The sequence below is a fragment of the Pieris rapae genome, chromosome 6 (assembly GCF_905147795.1).
Source record: "Pieris rapae chromosome 6, ilPieRapa1.1, whole genome shotgun sequence".
In the NCBI taxonomy this organism is placed as follows: domain Eukaryota; kingdom Metazoa; phylum Arthropoda; class Insecta; order Lepidoptera; family Pieridae; genus Pieris; species Pieris rapae.
In genome coordinates this window covers 1,467,542-1,487,847 of record NC_059514.1, presented here as the reverse complement: position 1 = coordinate 1,487,847, position 20,306 = coordinate 1,467,542, and the positions used below count along the sequence as shown (strand labels likewise).

At 33.9% G+C, this 20,306-nt stretch overlaps 1 protein-coding gene across 1 annotated transcript in view; it reads left to right on the top strand.

The window, feature by feature from the left end:
* The window catches only part of LOC110997378 (AF4/FMR2 family member 1), a 178,278-nt gene that overhangs the window by 59,934 nt on the left and 98,038 nt on the right, over window positions 1-20,306 (top strand). Inside the window, exon 2 of the mRNA XM_022265568.2 lies at window positions 9,774-9,803. Within this exon, the coding sequence (XP_022121260.2) occupies window positions 9,774-9,803 (30 nt within the window). The remainder of the gene's footprint in view (window positions 1-9,773; window positions 9,804-20,306) is intronic.

Here is a 20,306-nt window from a genome sequence, read left to right as displayed (position 1 = left end):
GTGCGAAAAAGGGTCAATGTTTTTGATTGAATCTAGAGAAGAACACATCCTGTGAAGAGGCTCGCGGAACCCAATGTTGGTTCTGGGAGTCTGAAAATTTAAAGTTCTATGTAAGCGTAGAGACCTGGCAGGAACATTAAATGGTATGAGTTCAAGAAGATCTGAACAACTTATTTCATTTACACTGTTAAATACAGAATTATGACTGTCGTTGGGGCTGTCAGAAATCATTGACTAACCCGAAATTTTGAAAGTATAAATAAGTATATTGAGATGTTTGATTGTTTATTTTATAGAACAGTTTAGTGCTTACGCCCATGTGCAATCTCATTTTAATAATTGATAAGCTCTTTTTATGAAGGATTCATAATAATATTACGACGTCGATAAATAGTCAATGATTTATTATAAGTAATTAAAATACATTTTTACTCAACAACATTCGTATAATTTGAATTGCATTGCAACTATTAAAATCCTCATTACCTCGTGTCGTGAGTTAACATAAAATAAAATATTAAGCCCTAATTAACTAACTATGAGAAGCCGATACTCGACGCGTCCTTAAGGCCTGGTTACGTGAATTATAATTGTCTAAAATAGTGAGCTCGTTCAATCCGAGTCGAGTGCAGTCTTGCTAATGAGCTGATGCATCTTGTGCCGTCGCGACATTCCGTTCTGTTTTTATAAAAACCCTTCAAAGAACTTGAGTGTTTCGCGTCCTTGTTTATTTTATTCGTTTTTTATTGTGAGCGGTTTTATATCGTGCACGCTGATGGCTTTGCGGTTTCGGTTTTATTGTCATTTTTAATTTTGCCGGGTGCTCTTTAATATGCGTTTGGATTTGTTGTCAGCGTAGTTGCTCATTTTCTTTTGAATTATGGTTGTGTACTATGAATTGTTTGTGTTTATATTTTAGAAATGTCCTTATTCGTGCGTAACATACATATTTTTAAGTCGAAGTAAGAAGTTGACATCCCTATGTCAACTTCTTACTTCGATTAATCTCCCCAGTTTGCCTGTGCCAAAAATCTATTTGGAACCCTTTGTATGTATGTATGTAGTTGATTTAAATTTAAAAACGTATGATATGATATGTAAACTATAAATAATATAGGAATTGACCAATTCATATGACTACTAATGTAAAATTTGTTTAAAGACAAATTTGCGCGCCATTGTGAGTGGCAGGATATGAGAACTAACGATTGTACCACCTGACATATATTTGTACCATATTCTTGCAATAAATTATTATTATTAATAATGAAAATTGACGAAAAAATGTCAGACATAGACGGCTCAACTAATTCCATAAAAATCATCGAACAACCGCATAAAATCTGATACTAAGGCGCTCCATGATGATTAATAATTTAATTGCTCTACTCGTAGATTGCAACTGAGGCTAGGTAACCAGTATTGATTTCAATGATTGACTTAATAATTAGTTAATAATTATCTGATACTTCAATAAAAACTCCAGCGTTGGAGAAGATATTCGATGTCGTTCTGTTTGAATCGGAATTGGGTGGTAGGTAAACTGTTTTAATGTTGTTGTAAAGTTGCAGCGCGCTTGATAGTTTCCTAGCAGTGTGAGTGCCCATGGGCGGTGTTATCACCGCTATATATCTCGTGAGCCTCCTACCCGTTTCCCCTGTTCTTTTAAAAAAGGCTGGCAACGCACTCGTGAGCCCTCCGGCAACGTAAGTGTCCATGGGCGGTTGTATCATTTAACATCATTTGAGCATCCTGCCCGTTTACCCTCTGTTCTATAAAAAAGGCCAGCAACGCACTCGTGAGCTTTCCGACAGTGTGAATGCCCTTATAATCTGTTGTTGTTGAATATTTTCATATAATCTAAAATTGTGTGAAAAAATTCACCTTTTCTAAATTCCCAAAAAACTCCGTTCTTTACGCGTTCTGATTTATTCATTGTCAATACCATTGTACAAATGGGCCGTAGTACCAGGTGCAGTGTATGAACTGCGCTCGTTTTTATGAGGTTATTTATCCTGAAAACGGTTTTTGGACGGCTCGAACTAAAACGTGACTAAGAGCGAGCCTCGAACGTTGAACTCTCCAGGCGCTTTGCCCCGAATTATAGCAAAATTTGTTTTAGTTACGAATACAAAGGCGAACATTAATTGGAGCCGGCGTAGATATTCAATGTTTCTGTAAATAAATAAAATTATCGCTACCATTGTTAGTGGTTGTGTAGTGGTACATATAAAAAAATTAAGCGTTGTACTAGTGTACATACGTAAGAAGTGAATTTGTTGACCTTATTTTTCGAAAAATTATCTACTATATGCAACTTTACAGAAATTGGTTAAAGTAAACTTAAATAAGATAAAGTTTAACGAAAGACTCTTATTATTAAAGACATGAATACCAATAATACAATTATTTCATTTTACCTTATTACTGCCAAGATTATTACAGATTTTTATTAATTGTAATATAATTATTACTATCATTGATAGCGTTATTATAAAATTTTGTCACTAATGGCTTATGGTTACTGAAATATGGAATTTATTATTTAAAATGGCGCGTAACGGAAATATGTGACGCGTAACCGAAAAATGTGACGGTAATTTTTTTCCAACACCGATAAAGAAGTTTCACTTCAAAAATTCGTTGGTTATATTACATATGTCTATAAAACACATTCTTAACGTGCTCTGCAAAATGTATTGGAATATTTCGAATAAAATAATACTAATTAGTAATAATATCAAATAGATTATATAAAATACTATTTTTATTAAAATATGTGTATAAGTTTATCGCTAGTTGGATACACATATTAATTGTGTCGTTTCCTTACCATGTTTGCAAAATGGAATTTAAGTCGAGTCTCCGTATTTGCTGGCAAATACCTGTAAGTTACAACCTGTTCTTAAAACTCATAAGACTAACATTTAATTAGTCTTATTTACTAATGATTCGTATTAACGGGTTCATTGACAATAGGTCAGTTTTAGCAAGAAGTTCTAAATTATTACTCATTATAATATTGTAATAAATGTACGTGTATTTGAAAGATTTTTATTTATTTATTCCACTACATTATTCTACCTTAACAGTTACTACTAATTCGATAAATCGTCAAAATAATACCGACACCAATTATTCTACATAACAAAATATGCGTAAATCTCATAACTAACAATATCGCAAGGAACTCTTGTGAACTCAGCCAGTGTACAAACAAATAGGTCTCCTCAAACCTCAATAGAAATTTTGTTAATTATTTGTATCGCTCGCGTGAGTGGTGCTTTGCTAAACAAGTTGGAATGTGCGCGTGGTATATCCAAAAGTTTAGCCGAAAGACCGTTCAGGTTTCTGCTTGGTACCCGTAGACCCAGTCTCTCCATTATATCCAGATTATGAACCCGACCCGTAAGTATCTTAAATAAATACACTGATACAGCTAGCTCTCTTCTGAAGCGTTGCTTGACTTCTGCTAGCAAATCGGGAATTCTCAGCTGATTCTTCCCTTTTGATGAATAATTTATTAATCTGGAATATATTTTTATTTTTTAATTTGCATATTTACAAAAGTGTTAATCAATAGCATCATTTGTCTTGCCCATAAGTCGGGATTAAACAAAACTTGGGAACAGATGGTTCAAGTTACAAACTATTGAATCTTAATCCACATTAATTATAGCTGTTTGTTTAGAAATTATATAAATATTTATGTATTTGGTAACGTTATATCGTCGGAAGCGTGATATTTATCGTTCAATATTTAATCTCTTCTAGGAAGCCATTGATACTCGAAAGATTAACATATACCGTATCTTTTGTTTCCTTTAATTTACCATTCAGATATTTTTTACACTATCCTGTGTGGTGCCGCCATTCCCAACTACTTCAACTGTTTTATGCGATTTCAACTTTTATTTCTATTAGCATAAAGTGTAAAATTATGATCACGCCAATTGAAATGATTCGTTATTGCAATTTAAATCCTATTACACTTTCACAAAGTTAAAAATAATAAATGTTGTATTCATTATTTTTTGTTGAAAATTGTTTCGATTGCGATTTTACCTGCTCCAAGGAGTTCTGAGTGTTCGCATTGTTGTGGCGTAAGTTAGACAGGAATAATAATGTTCACTTGGCCGATTTGATCTCGGCTTATCTATTGATATCTCATGTACGTTACAGATAGAACACATGATATAATATATTTTTTTTGGATATAGTAGGGTTATGTCTTAGCCTGCGTCTAACGCCCAAACCGAATAACCTATCACAATCCATTTTTGATCAGCTGAGATAGACATCTTAATCCAAGTATTGATAAACGTGTACCAACAACCAATCGACGGATTGTAATAGCCATCTGTTTATACAAGACATTATTGGTCAGATCGGTGTACGTACAGACGTTTGTATGAACATGATAGTTCAACTTAGATATCTTAAGATTTTAATAATTAAAAAGCTATTTGATATGAGATTGTGGATTTATTATTGGGTTCGGGTGTAAGTCTAAACGCGTTCAGTAGTAGTCGAAGAGCACAGACAGTCTACGACCTCGATTGAAGGGTCAATTCGATACTTTTCGACTTTTGGACACGTCCAAAAGATGGGATCTACCATCTTTTCCTCCATCTACGGCAGGTAAAACCCAGCGTTAGTATTGGGTTTGCTACTATACCGTAAGTCTACGGAAGGCTGGCTATATCAGGGTGCCTCTACATCACACAATTGTTTTATTCCACATAACTAAAGTATCACGAAAACTGGTGTAAGACTAACTGCTGAACGCCCTCGTTTGAGTTAAGGCGTGTCCATCGCTTCTAAAGGTAGAACTTCCATAGAAAATTCTTGTATTTTTAGTTCACGATCCAAACAACGTAATCTGCAGTAGAACAGGTTAACCATTACAACTAAGTGGTAATGAAGATAGCAACATAGGTTTGCAAATATATATCTAATTTGTAAATAATCTAATGATAACGTTATCCAAATGTGGAATGATAGCGTCAAGGCATGATTACAACTGATAGTGCCGTCCTTGTGTATTAATATATAGATATATATATCTGATAACAGACACATATCCAATTTGTAGGTAACCGCGTAAAGAATTCGAATGCAGATATCATATATATCATTATAATGACATTGAGTGTAATATCTAAACCTTCAGAATGTCTTGAACCATTTTAATTGTACTACACAGTATTGTAACCCCTGGAGATGGGAGAATGTAATAGAAAAGACTCATGATGTAGGCTTTGAAAGGGACCTAGTTCTCTCTCTCTCCTCTGTCTTTAGCGGGTAGTTCAAGTCTGGGCATTGTGGATAGCAAGGAAACATATTGCTCGAAAAATCTTCCGGTTTCTGCCTTCCTTATTACACAGTTACATCTTTCACTTGATCGGTCCATCTGGTCCATCTCGTCTTCTTCATCTTCCTTCGTGTTACAAACCACGATCAGTGTTGCTATTGCTTCGCCTTTGATGTTGAACAAGCACGAGCAATTAACATAATTTTTGTTAACACAGTTAAAATTCATATGTCATGGGTAACAAGTATGGTGAGTTAGTCTGTCTGGTAGTGACCGCGGAATTGAATGAAACCGCAGTCGTGTGTTGGTCGGAACTAGTTGTCTCGTGATCAAACTGTCGCCGCCACTGATGTACTTTGGAATGACAACTCCCAAATTGTTTATTATAAGCGCAATATAGAACCTTAGACTATTTCGTAGACATTGTAAATAAGTATGTTCGATCTGTGGCACATTGTAATAGACTCGTGACATTTTACAAGCAAAACAATTGACGTAATCTAATGCCTTTATCGCTTGTCAACAATTATATATAATTGTATAAGAGAATCGAAAATCAGTGATAAGCGGGGAAATTGATAGTGTATATCGCGAAGGCCCTAAAGTTTTGTACTGATAGTGATAAAGAGTTGATGGATGACTATGGACGGGAATTAAGGGCCGATCAAGAGTGACCTTGTGATAATTGCTAATATAAGGTCAGTTCTTTACTTGATAAATACGGCAATTAACATATGTATTTCACACAAGGAATTCAACTTGATATAAATTCAAATTTCAAATTATTTATTCATATAGGTAACCGAATGTACATTTATGAACACAATAAACAAACATGAAATGCTTCTAATTTAATATTTACTGCCAGTTCTCAAATCAAGGGTCTAGAACGGAAGAGAAGAACTGGCAATAAACTCTCCACCACATTTTTATGCCGCTTAGTTTTTTGTTTTACACATTGTTTCTAAGGAGCTGCAAGCATTACACCATGTTCCACATGGCATCTTAAGTAATAAATAATAATAATAAAAGAAATTGAAAACAAAGATTTGTCCTCTATCAGTAGGAGGCATGGTAAAAAAGAGTACGCACATACATTATCACAAACATCGTGTGAAAACTGGATGCAAAAATCGAAGGCTTGTGTCAGGGACAGAGGGCTGATCACCTATTAACACACATGATCCGAAACAGATACAGAAATCTGAGGCCTATACCTAAACAAGAGTAGAGCCAAAGTCTTTTCTTTTTGTATTATAAGACCTTTTAGAACAATTCTTATTCGTAAAAAACGCAACTTTTATCTGAATTGAATATTCATTAAAAAGTTTATAAAGAATTTTAACTATTAATGAAATTACAAACAATAATAATTATGTAGCAATGAGCTACATAAATAAAAGATGATATTCTTATTTGTATTCACAATGTTAGTTGACTTTTATTAGAAATCGACAAAGGTCAAAAGACACAGAATTACCATACATTCGTCAAGCTTCGTTGCAAACAGAAAATTTAAATTTAAGCCTCTATTAAACGTAATTTAAAATCGGTTTAGTGAAACATGTATTTACATTTTAACGTAGTGGGACATCCTTCTATGACTCGAAAGTTTATCGCCAGCGTCAGGGGGCATTTGTGTCGTAAATAATGCAAGTAGGTTACATAAAAGTATCAGGAATATAGTACATAGGTTCATGTTGAATTGCATTTAACAATGAATTGGGGAAAAACCTCGATGTAGGTACTTGATGAAGCGCGTCATGAGGTTTTTTGCTGTATTTTTTGAACCTGGGTTTTTCATTAGAATATTGTTTATGTATGCGGCTAGTAATGTTATAATGGAGGTATTATTTTAACATATTTAAATGTTAAATAACATATAGTTTATTAATAAATAATTATCTTAAATTATCTACATTTCGTGAAAGAACATAAAATAAATAAAAAATACCTTTATTTGGAACATAAGATCATCAAGGTATCACTTATTCCACGTCATTAAATTCGAACATTCAAGTTATATCAAACAGATACAAAAGGTTTTACATTTAACTGGATCTGTCTCCTTTCTCCTGGACAAACTTAATCTTAAGTGTGTCAATAACTTATCGACGGATTGTAATACCCATCTGTCGATACAAGCTATCCATGTTAGGTCGGATCGTTGTATGTGGATATACCTTTGTATGAAAATGACAGTTTAACTGTGCCAATATCCTATCTTTAGATAATAACTTACACCAGTTTTTAAAATAATTAAAAAGCTTTTTGATATGTTTTATTTGGTTTATATTGATAATCAAATATGAGTGTAAAGAGCGAACAGATTGCATTATTTCCGTCGCCAAAAATGGATTGTTATCGTAGGGGTTTGGTTATTGGGATGCAGATCGAACGACTGTTACTGTCTGATCTCAGATTATTTTAAGGTGGATACATTATTGCGTTCGGGCGTTAGTTTTTATGAATACGACATCTTAAAATAAATTCTTTGTGTCTACTATTCTAGTGATCCGATTTAGTAGAATCAATTACTCGATTTTAGTACCTATAATGAAAAAGGCAATTTGATAAAGCACTCGACGTTATGAGACTAGAAAAATTTCAAATGATCCAGAATCGTAAAGGAAAAGCAAATCTTTTGAGCAGTCATAACTCAGATTAATGTCTGAATCTAGTCTCGGGTTCTTTGATCTCGCAGCTAAGCAACCTTTAAAAGCCTACTTATTGTAATGACTGGTTCGCTTTTATTTCGGTATAACAATGCGGCTCATGTTACTGTATAAAAGAAAACCTAATATCTGGGGAAAGGAAATTTATAATTAGAGCTTTTGAAAGCCCACGCGTTCTTAAAAAAGACAATATAAGGAATATTATATTGGTTTTATCTTACGAGTAGTGTTAGCCAAGTGGCTTGAGCGTGCGACTCTCATCCCGCAGATCGTGGGTTCGATCTCCGGCTGTGCACAAATAGGCTTTCTGTCTATATACGCATTTGACACTCGTACGAAAGGAATATATCGTGAGCTAAACTGGCTTGCCTTATACCCAAAAAGTTGCATGTGTCAGGCATAGAAGGCTCATCACGTTCTCTATTAGATTGAGAAATGATCATGGAACAGTTACAGAAATCTGAGGCTCAGACCATAACATATTGTGATGTCACTGATTTATTTCTTTGACAATGGTTGCAAAGCAAGAGATGGTTCAAAAGCGCGGCTTCCAACATCAAAGTAGCCATGATGAAATATAAGTAGAAGATAACTTGACCTCGAATGCTTTATATCAATCCGGAAGTGCCTCATTACATTATAATTTTATATATCAGCATATCATATTGATATTTTTACATATTATTACAGAGGGCAACGGGCAGGAGGAGGCCCACTAATGTTAAGTGATACCGCCGCCAAAAGACCTTCTTAATGCCAGAGTTTAAATCCACTCCATTGTAAAATGACGAGTCGAGGTGATACGGGTGGAATTTTACATTCTGCCTTGACGTCCGTGCCAACCTTTCTACTGCCGACATATTTGCAATCTTTAAGTGTTTATTGTATGCATAATTGTATGCATAGGTGGAAACATAAACTGCACACATGTTTTCTGAATATAAAGATTATGTCATTTCATGTCCCTTAGGAAAGGTTTTTTAAGTACTCATACGTGTATCAGAAACCATCAGTAATCTGTCATCACATCATATCTTGTATGTATCTTACTTATCTTAAATGGCTACCTAGATTTTCTACCAAACAAATCGAAATAAAAAAAAATCTAAATTCGGATACTGGAATGTAAAGATGTTTTCTAAATATCTGAATTCTATCAGAAATTTTCACACATTAACAGGAATATTTACGTATTGAATTAATTTTGAACCAATTTGGCCTTTTGACACGAAACGTTTTGAATGTAAATACTTGTTTCAACGTCACCTCGGGCAAAATATAATAGCTCTGTTTTTCCCCGAACGATTACTTGCAAGATTAAGTTAATTGTCTATCAATATTTCGTTTGAAATGTGCTTAGTTATAAATGGTTCGTTTTATAAAATTATTTTTTATTTTAATAAAACCTAAACTTACAATCAAATCGCTATTTACAATTTTCTTAACCTACACAGTAATAATAAAAAATTGATAACATTAAAATAAATTAAAATAGTTTGGTTCCTTTGGCAGTGTACCTTTAACGCTGGAAGCATTTCCTTGCTGTTACGGTATACTACCAGGGGCCAAACTTTTATTAAATTATTTATACCTCTTTGTAATATTTACATATAGGAGTCTGAAGGAGAAAGGCCAATATTTTTTGTCGTTGTATTAATTTGTATTCATAATATTGTTCTTTTTAGTTTTTATATTTTTAGATTAGTTTTTTATTGATTATTTTATATTCATGATACAGTTTTAGTTTTGTCTTTTATTACGTTAACAGCCTTTTCTCTTTTCAGGCCACACAAAATGATGTTGGAGTCGAGCCGGTAAGTTTAATAGTTTAGTAGATGGGAATTAGAAGCTAAAAGCTGCAAATATTATTGCTTTTATCATAGGTTTACAAAAGAAACTTTAATTCAGCCGCGTATATCCAGCCCTTTGTTCTTTCACTGGCGGAGCACATTTGCAGACATAACATTATATGCTACTGGTGTTACCATAATTTAATTCACAAAATAAAACAGTCAATTTATTTGTTTAACATATGAATACAAATTTTCCTGGTTTAAGATCGAGACTTATGCAATGCCTTATTAAACTTCTCTCCAAAAAAGTAGTTTTAAATAATTTTAATTATGTTTTTATAAAACAAATTGCCCATTGGAATGCACTCCTTGATAATCTAGTCTCGACTGAATTATTTTATTAGAAAATAGATGATTTATACCAAATGCAAATGCAACAGCATTTTGCTGCGAGGTTGTTAATTGAATAATAATAATAGCACAAATATTTTTATATCGTATTCGAAATATAAAAAAAACCCTATATTTCTTTATATAGAGCATCTGATGCTAAGTGATACCGCCATAGACACTCACATTGCCAGAGGGCTCGGAAATGCGTTACCAGCCTTTTAATTTGATTGAATTGTAATATATGTACAGTATATAGAATTACGTTTGCGCAATTGATGAAGGCTATGATTATCAAGGTTTTTGAGTGAATTTCATGAATATTTATTTTCTTGATGTTTACGTATAGGTAAATTATTGTCACAATTTATGTATGATTTGACTTAATAGCATTATAAACAAATATTCACTTTTACTTGATAATAATTGATTGTCCTCAATCCACGTATGACGTGGTATCTGTACGAGCGTGTATACCTTCACTAACACAACTGTGTTGCACTCTGCATAATTAGTTACTAATAATACAGTCGCAGTCATTTACGTGAAAGTACATAATTTTCTATTTTTAATTATTATCTGCGCCGTACTAAATGATACGTGTTGTCTGTTAAAAGGAATTGATTTTTTTCATGCCCCATTTGTTTATTATTGCTTTTGAATTACCTGCCAGTTTGTAGGATTTCAGTTGCATTGTTTTTTATAGAGCAAGGGGCAAACGGGCAGGCTCGCCTCATGTAAATGAATGCAGCCGCCCATGGCCACTCTTAATGCCAAAGGGTTCCCTAGTGCGTTGGCGGCTTTTACGGAAAAGTCTTTCAGGATTTTCGGGCACTACAACACTTATGGAATTAATTCAACTGTTTAATGCCCTCAAAGATGATAGGGACAGCGAACCCTGCGTCCTGATTAAATATCTCGTTGTCCTTGGCGCGACTGATAGTCCCTCGTGCATATAATGTTTCCTCGCAGAGGAATCAACACCCACGTAGTCCTGGAATGCGTGGCTGTGGCTTCCCAACGCGCAGAAATCCTCGGAACTTCTGAGCTCCTGAAAGAAGCTAGGCTTAGTTACAGGACAACGGACTAAATGGGCGTCTTATGTGCTAACACATAGTCACAACTTACATGTTAAAGGATTGAAGAGTTGCGTTATGTAAAGAGTATTGAAAGTTGTCAAATGTCAGTTCATACCACAGGTACAAACTCAAATATTATTTTTTTATCGTCCAATCGCACGTGTATGGCTAATTATATGGCAGTTATAGTTAGAAGCTAAACATGTTACAAATAGTTTAACATCCATTACAATTTATGACAGGATACGAACATAACCGCACTTGTACTATCTCGATCGGAATCCATTAATTACGTATTTTACTCAACGAACGATGTTTACTTTTTACGTAATTAAATGGAAGGTATAATCATTTTATAGCTTCTCTATAAACGGACTACACGCACAAGTAGCTATGTATAAGGTATACCGTAAATCAATGTGCGAGGAAGATAGCGATACTGTTTATCGATTTTATCCACTTGCCAGAAAGAGACGAGCGTATATCACACGGCGCGGTGTCAGCGGCCGTGAAACGCGGACATAAACACTGGTCATGTTAACTAATTTATACATCTCTTCATTATTTTATTTAGCGCTTAACCTCAATTTTCACGTTAAATATGGGCATGTGATTAACATACATTTAATTGTCCTCATGCAGGAGGCTTTAACACTAGAGGCCAAAGTTTAATAATAATACTTTAAAATTTAAATTAAAAGGACGTGGACGCTTATCAAAGCCACCACCGGAATAATCCCAAAACAGTTACACATAATATGTATCAATTTGAACTCCCGAAATTTATTTAATATATAAATAGTCCTTAATTAAATTTATTATTATTATTATTCAGTTATATTAAATGCGACAAGAATAACCGGCAAAGTTCTACAGGATAACCGTGGCGGATAAGGCTGTCATTTCGCCTATATTGAATTAGTTACATACTACTTACTGCTCCGTTTTAAAAGTTTTCTCACTATACCAATTACCCCTAGTGTGCCCACGCCCCACATAAGATAAATTTGTTTGTTAAGTGAATTCGAAAATTCATTAAAATTATTTGGAATTTTCAATTTCATTTTTCCTTATATTTTTTGCAAAGTTTCTTACACACAGTAGGCTAACAATTTCCTAGTGAAGTCAATTGTGAATATTTTTTTTTATTATTGAATTATGTTTGTTCAGTTGGAGATAGGCATAAGTATTTTAAGAAAGCTATGGTGGGGCATAGTATAGAAAAGGTTGGTAAAAACTCCCTTAACAACCCAACCAAGTTATATTCTGTTGAATCAAATTTGACGCAAGTGTCGATACAAAATTTTGACGTACATTAAACGTTTAAATTATCACCAGCGGAATTTTAAGGGCTGAAAATTATGACGTACTTACACGTTCAATAAGCAATAACGCGGTGGAAACTTTGTTGCTGAACATAATAATCTTGCATTAGCCTCAACGTGTCGCGTTTAGCTGTATTGAAATTTACAAGCGAGCATCCACTGTTTACGATTACGAGCTATTTATTACTCTCCAGTCTTCGGCGAGTCGCCATTGTCCTATGCTCGGCGTTGGGAAAATATGGACAATGCTTGGTCCAATTTTAAGGAATGAAACGTTTTTTGTGGATTTTTTAAGCCATTATTGTAAGGGATTAAAGGATACAAAAAGGTTGTTTTTAAATTTCGAATCGGAAAGGAAAATAGGTAATAAATAATTTAAATCTATTTTTTGCAATTCCTTTAATCCAAATTTGTTTTAATTGCAACATTCTTTCCAACAAATTGTTTTATATGGCTTGCTTTTTAACTCTTAAATTGTTTGACCTCCGTCTTGGGTATTATTATCGTCACGTGCTAAGGTATCGTGGTTGTTTTTATATTGGATATATTTATGGAATTCACAGTAATAATTTCATCACAATCTTGTTAATAATTTTGTGTTTGTTGATGTACGATGTATTGTAGTTTAATTCCAAATACAGTCTGATTTAAAGTCCTGTGGTCGGGGTAACGTATTTTTCCATTTAAACACTTAGAAAGGGTTTGTTCTAGATAACTGAGCGCCAACTTAAGAACTTTAAAGTTCCAATAAACATTGAGGGGAATCTGTTCCAAGATTTAGTTTTAAATGAATTTTACTTGAGTTCTGATCTCGATTTAGAAAGCAAAGAAGAAATTGTTTAAATTTTAAACGCGAAAGTTTTTGAGGGTAGATGTTTATTACCCTTCTAATAGTGATTTTAATATTAAATTAACAACTAAAGCATTGTTTGCCTATCTCGAATCAGATCCTCTGTTTTGATTGTAATTTTCTTTTTGCTTAACAAAGTTTTATGGTATATATTATGTATATTTAATCTTGTGTATATTTTCATTGTATTTTTTTTGTAACATTCCTGTTTATCTAAATTGTCTTTCGTTTTAAATAAAAGCGTAACATATACATATGGACGTGTTTCGTACTCTGTTATATGTAGATTAAAGTTTAATTGACAAAGTGACTAAACGTGCGGGCGTAAGTGGGTACCCTCACACAGTCGAAGTTCAAGGTAAATGAAGTGTTCCGATGAAGTCGTGATTGACGTTTACGTAAACGTATTCTCATAAAACATTGGATGGATGGTTTGTCATCGCGTCCCATAAATCAGGCCACGTGTCGGTTTTAATGGGCTTCGCGCGGGCGCCTCTGAAACCCTCGCCTTAAAGTGATTTTGAAATGCTCCAACAGGACGCTAAAATTGAAGGTGACTATTTTTGGCATAACAAAACTTTGTTGTAAGATCTTTTATTTATAAAACGACTTTAGATTATATGCATCGTTCACTCTTAGAGCAAGCGACTGAAAATAGATATACACAGTTTTCGATTACCTAAATATTAGTACGCTCACATGCTTCCTCTATCACGTGTTGATTTAATTAGCGTTGTTTGTGCCCTGTTAATATGATAAATTTATATTTGTGTTGCACTTCAAAAAAACCGACTTGGTGGCATGTGGCATGGCGTAGGTACAGATTGTATGTACTATTCGAGCACTTGTCTGAAACAGTCAAATATTGTGCTATCATTACTATACCTATCTTCAGGGTTATGCTTTTGTGTGTTATAAAGGTATTTAAACAGATAATTCTCAATTATCAAGAGTGAGAGAATTTGAGAGGAGTGTTAGCCTAGTGGCTTTAGCGTGCAACTCTCATACCTGAGGTCGTAGGCTTGATCCCCACCTGTTCACCAATTGACTTCCTTTCTATGAGCGCAATTAACATTCGCTCAAACGGCCGCGGCGTAAGAAAATATAGTGAGAAAACGGCTTGTCTTAGACACAAAAAGTAGATGGGGTGTCAGGCACAGGAGGCTGACCACGAAACACATACAGACATTTGAGGCCTGGACCTAAAGTTTGTAGTGCGACTTATTTGTTTCTTTTTATTTTAATCCGCAACTATGATTTGAAAGGTTTAAAATATTTTCGCATTTGTATTACAAGCTAGATATTATATAAAGATAATTACGCAACAATATGACCTAAGGACCTTGGCATTGATAAAGTGTTCATGAGGTTTGCTGGTAATGCGTTTAAACATGTATTTATAATTTATATTTAAATTCGAAGCAACTTAAACTAACTGTAGACTCTATTGATCCTACGGACGTTAAAGATATGTTCGTGAAATTTGAGCGGACTAATTGACATTGATTTTATTCAATTAATATATCGAGTAGAACGAAGGGACCGAAAAATAATTTAAATTTCGAGAGTCCACTGTATTTTTTTACAAATATATTAAATAGATTTCGTAATCAAAATCTCACTCCACTATATTATTAACAACGTCTAATCGCCAAGTATAATTTGAAAAGAAAACTCACTGACTTGTTGAGTTAATAACCGTTTAATTAGAACCGTATAAATCATTGCAACTTCCTTATTAAAAGCAGATGTGCTTGGAGGAGCTTTAAGGGATTTTGCTTCGTTTCGCCTCGTGATAAGGTTGTAAATCGTATCTTCGCTTATCAGTTTTCGAAGTACGAAGTCGCTGAATAAAGCTTGAGTGCAGTTTTATGAACCAATTTTCAGTTGACGATTTGAAGCGACTAAAGGGCTGTTGTCTTCTGTGGACTTCTCTGAGGTTCTATCGGTCGAAGGAATGCCTTAGGGCTTAGACCAACGACGAAAGTGTGTGTCAGGCACAGAAGTCTGATCACCTACTTGTGTATGATATTGACATCATGAAACAGATACAGAAATGAGGCCCATACCTAAAAAAAAGATTGAAGCGCCACTGGTTTAATATAGGCTGAAATTCCTAGCGATTTTTTTGAAGATCAGTTGGAACGAGTCATAATTATTTTTTATTATAAAAACTTGTTTGTCTAATTATCAGTCAGACATATGCCTTAGGTTTACTAGCAATTTCTTTCTTAATTGCGCACATACAAAGTCAAATTAATAACTACACAGCTAGGGTTTGAACGCATGTCTTCAGGGCTCGCTTAACGCTAAAACTTTTGCTGTTATAAGGTGTTTTTGGAATTATTTCCGCCTGTGTTAGGGGCCGTTCAAGTATTAGGTACGTAAGCATTAAAGGGGGGAGGGGGATCTTTTATTTTCTTTTTTGGTGATAGTGATTACGTCTACAGTAATTATTTAGTTTTCTACACATATTACCCATACAATAGATGCTTGGACTCGAAATGCATTTTCGATGTTTTCTACAAAAAAATAATACGTTTTGCTTACATTGGCTGACAAGAGGAGGAGGGTAGGGGAGATAAATTGCACTAAGTAAATCTACTTACGTGATATTTAAATGGCCGCTTAATAGAATACATAAAAGTAAGTTATGGTATTAAAGATTTTGATGAGCCAATTTCACTTCCATGCTCTTAAACCTGTACCAGATAGTATTTTAATACGCTGCAAATCCATTGCTAGTTGACCTATTTAAACCCGCATACTTACTGCATGATATGGCCATTCAGCGAGACTTGAAGAAAATCTTTCAATATTTTCAATCATACAAAGTGATATGACTTGATTTGGGTAGTTCACAAGCTGATGATGAAATCCCGATATTAGAAATCAACATTTTTTTGATTCTTAGTATAAAATAATTTTCTTTATTTTGCAGTAAACGAGTATTATTGCAGGGTTTTCTTTATGAATATTATGAAGATTTATTATTGGATTGATATCTTTATTAATATGTTCTTAAGAACTTTATCTAAAATAAAGTTTACTTACTCTCGTTCTGCGACCCAAAAAGTATTGGCTTCCGAACTTAGAAACTTTTTGCGCTACCTGTCTTGCGCCCATTGCTTTTAGCTGCAGTCGGAATATAATTATTTCGATGATAACAAATAATTTTCCATACCTTCCCCGTGACACATTAACCATAGTCTTGGCCTTACATTTTTTTAATATTAAGAGGAGAAGTAGATGATCAACCTTTGTGCCTGAAATACGTCGACGATTTTCGGGACCTCGCGATGTTATCCTTCCATACGAAGTCTATGGCTGGAAAATGCAAGCATTTCCTTCCTTTCGTTTTACTCAATACCTGTTCCAGAATTAATAATTCAACACGTCAAACGTAAGTTAATAATCAACAGGTAGGCGGTGGCCGTGACGTCATCTTGAACACCTATTTGATTCTTGATTAATCTCGGAGGCCGGCTTTGACCACTGCTAGTAATTGCAGCTCAGCGAAGGGTGGCTTATTCTTGGCTTGCGATATTTAATATTTATACTTGGATTGTCGATGACGAGTATTCAAAGGTGTATTTTTTCTTCAAATGTCTGAAGAGATTTGAGTTGAGTTCACTGATTGGTATATTTAGATGGCTTGTGTTATTAATAAGCTTTTTTAGACAATTTACTAATCATTTTTTGGTTGATGTGTGTAAAATATGTGTCTTGGCTTGCGTTCTTTTAAAATATTTTGAGCATAGTTTGTACCGCGATGTGAAACAGCTCAGTATGAAGAGTTCTATAATTGGGTAGATGTCGTTATTAGTTATTAATAAACGAAGATTAAAAATACCGTTTAATGTTATTATTTTCATTTTAATGTTAAGCTATACAAATACAACAAGATTATATTGGGTCAATATATTATGTCTAACAATGGTTCGTAAATAATTTCTTGAAGTCGCAAGTACTGTAGTATAGGAATATAGAATAAAAAGGAATATTATATAAGTAGAATATATATCTATACGTTAGAATAAGACTACGAGCCGTCTGCATTGCAGCGAGCAATTCCTAAGTGCAATTTACAAAATATTTAGCATCAAGATGCTCGGGATCCTTTAACTTATTAAAAGTTTTGAGATTTAGACCGCGAATTTTCAGTTCCGTTTTTGATTTAACTGTGTATGTGTTTTCAAAGGAATATCTAAGCTTAAACTCGAGTATAGTTTTTAGCTCCAAGCCTCAAATAATTATTACATTACATTTAATATTGTAATTATATTTTTTTATTTAGTAACAACCCTTTAGGTGAGAGTTTCATACTCTTAGTTAACGTCTTAACTTTTATACTCGGTACTCGATAAATGCTATTGAGAAGGGAAACTCGGTAGTAATTTAAGTGCAATGTTTTTGAAAAACTGTTTAACAAATTCCACATACTGCCCGTGCTTTTTAAGTTTCAGTGAAACAGGCCCTTAAAATATTGTATGTAATATACGTTTAGCAGTTTAAACGTGAATTATAGTTAATATTGAATGTAATGCCGCGTATGTCACACGAGTAACGTAATATGGGACGATTAATAATACCAAATTGTGAATTATATTCCACCGGAGCGCCTATTTCCGCAATAAGACAAACAAAATGATATACGGTAAACAGATGATACATTCTGTATTAGTTTTTGGATTTAATGTGTTTGATTCATTATTTCGGTAGACTCGGGCGTAATAGGGGGGATAACTGTATTTATTTTTAACAATACATAGATAAGTAATATAATTTTTTAATTTGTAGGAAGAATCGTAAAGAAAATACAATAAATAGCAAGTAAAAGTTTTTGCTATAACAACTTCATGGTGTCACTTCCATTAAAAAAAATGTCTTCCTATGTTGACACCATATTATTTTCTCTACGTTACTGAAGCAAATATGGTGCATTGTGATTTAGACCTAATTACCATGCAATAAAGCCTTAATTGATAATCAAAAGTATCCTTAATAATAATCTAACAATTGCTAAAAGTTTTTTTCCAAACATTATAGAATTGTTTTGTATTATGTCAACGAAGTTGGCCATTCATAAAACTTCACGACAGTATGTTAAATCGACGCCCGTAAAAATGTGGCAGTGATAAAGCAACAAGTCCCTTTTTTGTCATATTCGCGGTAATACTCGGCGGTTGCACCGCTTAGGGGCCGAGAGACTCCCCGCAGCGGGTTGGGGGTTGCGGGGGCCCCGTTCGACGCCATAATTATTTCATATCCATTCGCAAAAACGGGATTCAGCTATTTTATTTGGGTTTCGGTGTTGTGATTAATTAATGTATTAGCGATATTTGTTTGGGCATAATCGCTTCCTATATCTGTATAGTATATAAATTTCTAGTACCTGTTTTGATTATAGCAATGCGTTTTCAATTTAAAGACCTTGATTCAAGGTTAATTTTGATAGAAAAATTGGACTTTTTTCTATCCAGCGAGGTTATTTAAATCGTGTATCGATATTTCAAAATGGATACATAACCTACTCAAGTTCACTGTATATTTTTTCTATTCGTCCTACTTTAAAAAATATGATGTAATGATGACGAGAAATAGATAGAAACAATGTACTTTTTTGGTACTTTGACGACCGGATAGGTCCTTAATGTATGTTTAAATATAGTATATAAAGTATTGCGTTTCCAAGTGAAGTGGCAATTGCAATATATTTTATAGGTACACTACATAAAATCAGTTTTTGGTTTATAGAGTTTGGTAATTATTATTACGGCATAATGTGTTATCATTCATTTATATATATCTAGTGATAAGGCAACAAGTATTTCCGGTTGCAGGTTTCGACTTCAATAGTTTTGGGGTCGGTTAGACCCCTAGCACTACGCAAGAGTGAAGGGGGCTCTGCGAGTTGTAACCTGGAGCGCTCTTGTCGCGATAATTATTTCGTACTTTTCTCCATCCAAATAAAAAATACAGCGTAATCGTCATTTTTTATTTTTCACATCGTTGAAGGGTTAGCTTTTGGTATATGAGAGTACAATAATAATAATATTTATAGAAAAAATAATCTTTATAAAAAAGTTATTTTAATAAAAGATAATACTAATAATCTTTATTTGAGGGAAATTTATTGTTTATGGGAGACTGATGCCTGCTAAAGGTTGAGCACCTGTGTTACAGGTCATCAGGCCTCCGCAACTTCGGATCGGCAAAAGATAATATATAATAGAGAATGGACAATTATGGTTAAAGTAGTTTGTAACAATTATCAAAATTATTTGTTCCTGTGACGAAATTATATTTTCATACATTGTTTTATCTTTAAGCCTATAGGCGTAACAGAGAAACTCTTGCGACGCACATAAATCATGTAGTTATTACACAAACATAATTTCAACTTAAAATTCTTCGTTCCATTGTTGTGGAGTCTAGTGGTAACTTACGGATCTACAAAGCAACGAGGACGGAGAATTCAAACGTACATCAGTTACGCTACCCCCACCGCCCACCCCCTCAATAAATGCAGGGTCTGTTGTCTTTGTTCCTGGCTCACCTTCCACGAAATGTTATATATACGTTTCTATTAAGTTGCAGTTTGACTCATAAGATTCTTTTGAATTATCTGTAGTATCCTATCGACTTACTATTTGCATCATTGTATATATACATATTTATTATCATCATAATACTGCTATGGTTTACATCAAGATATCGTCTTGTAAAAAGTAAAATTAATGCGACTTATTTGTACGGTATTTTTTTATACTGACGTCGAATTTGGGTATTTAGAGATTTTGCGCGGTCTTGATGCGCGGTATTTATTGCTATGTACCTATGAATAAAATTTAGAATTCACTAGACGTCGTGAATGCTA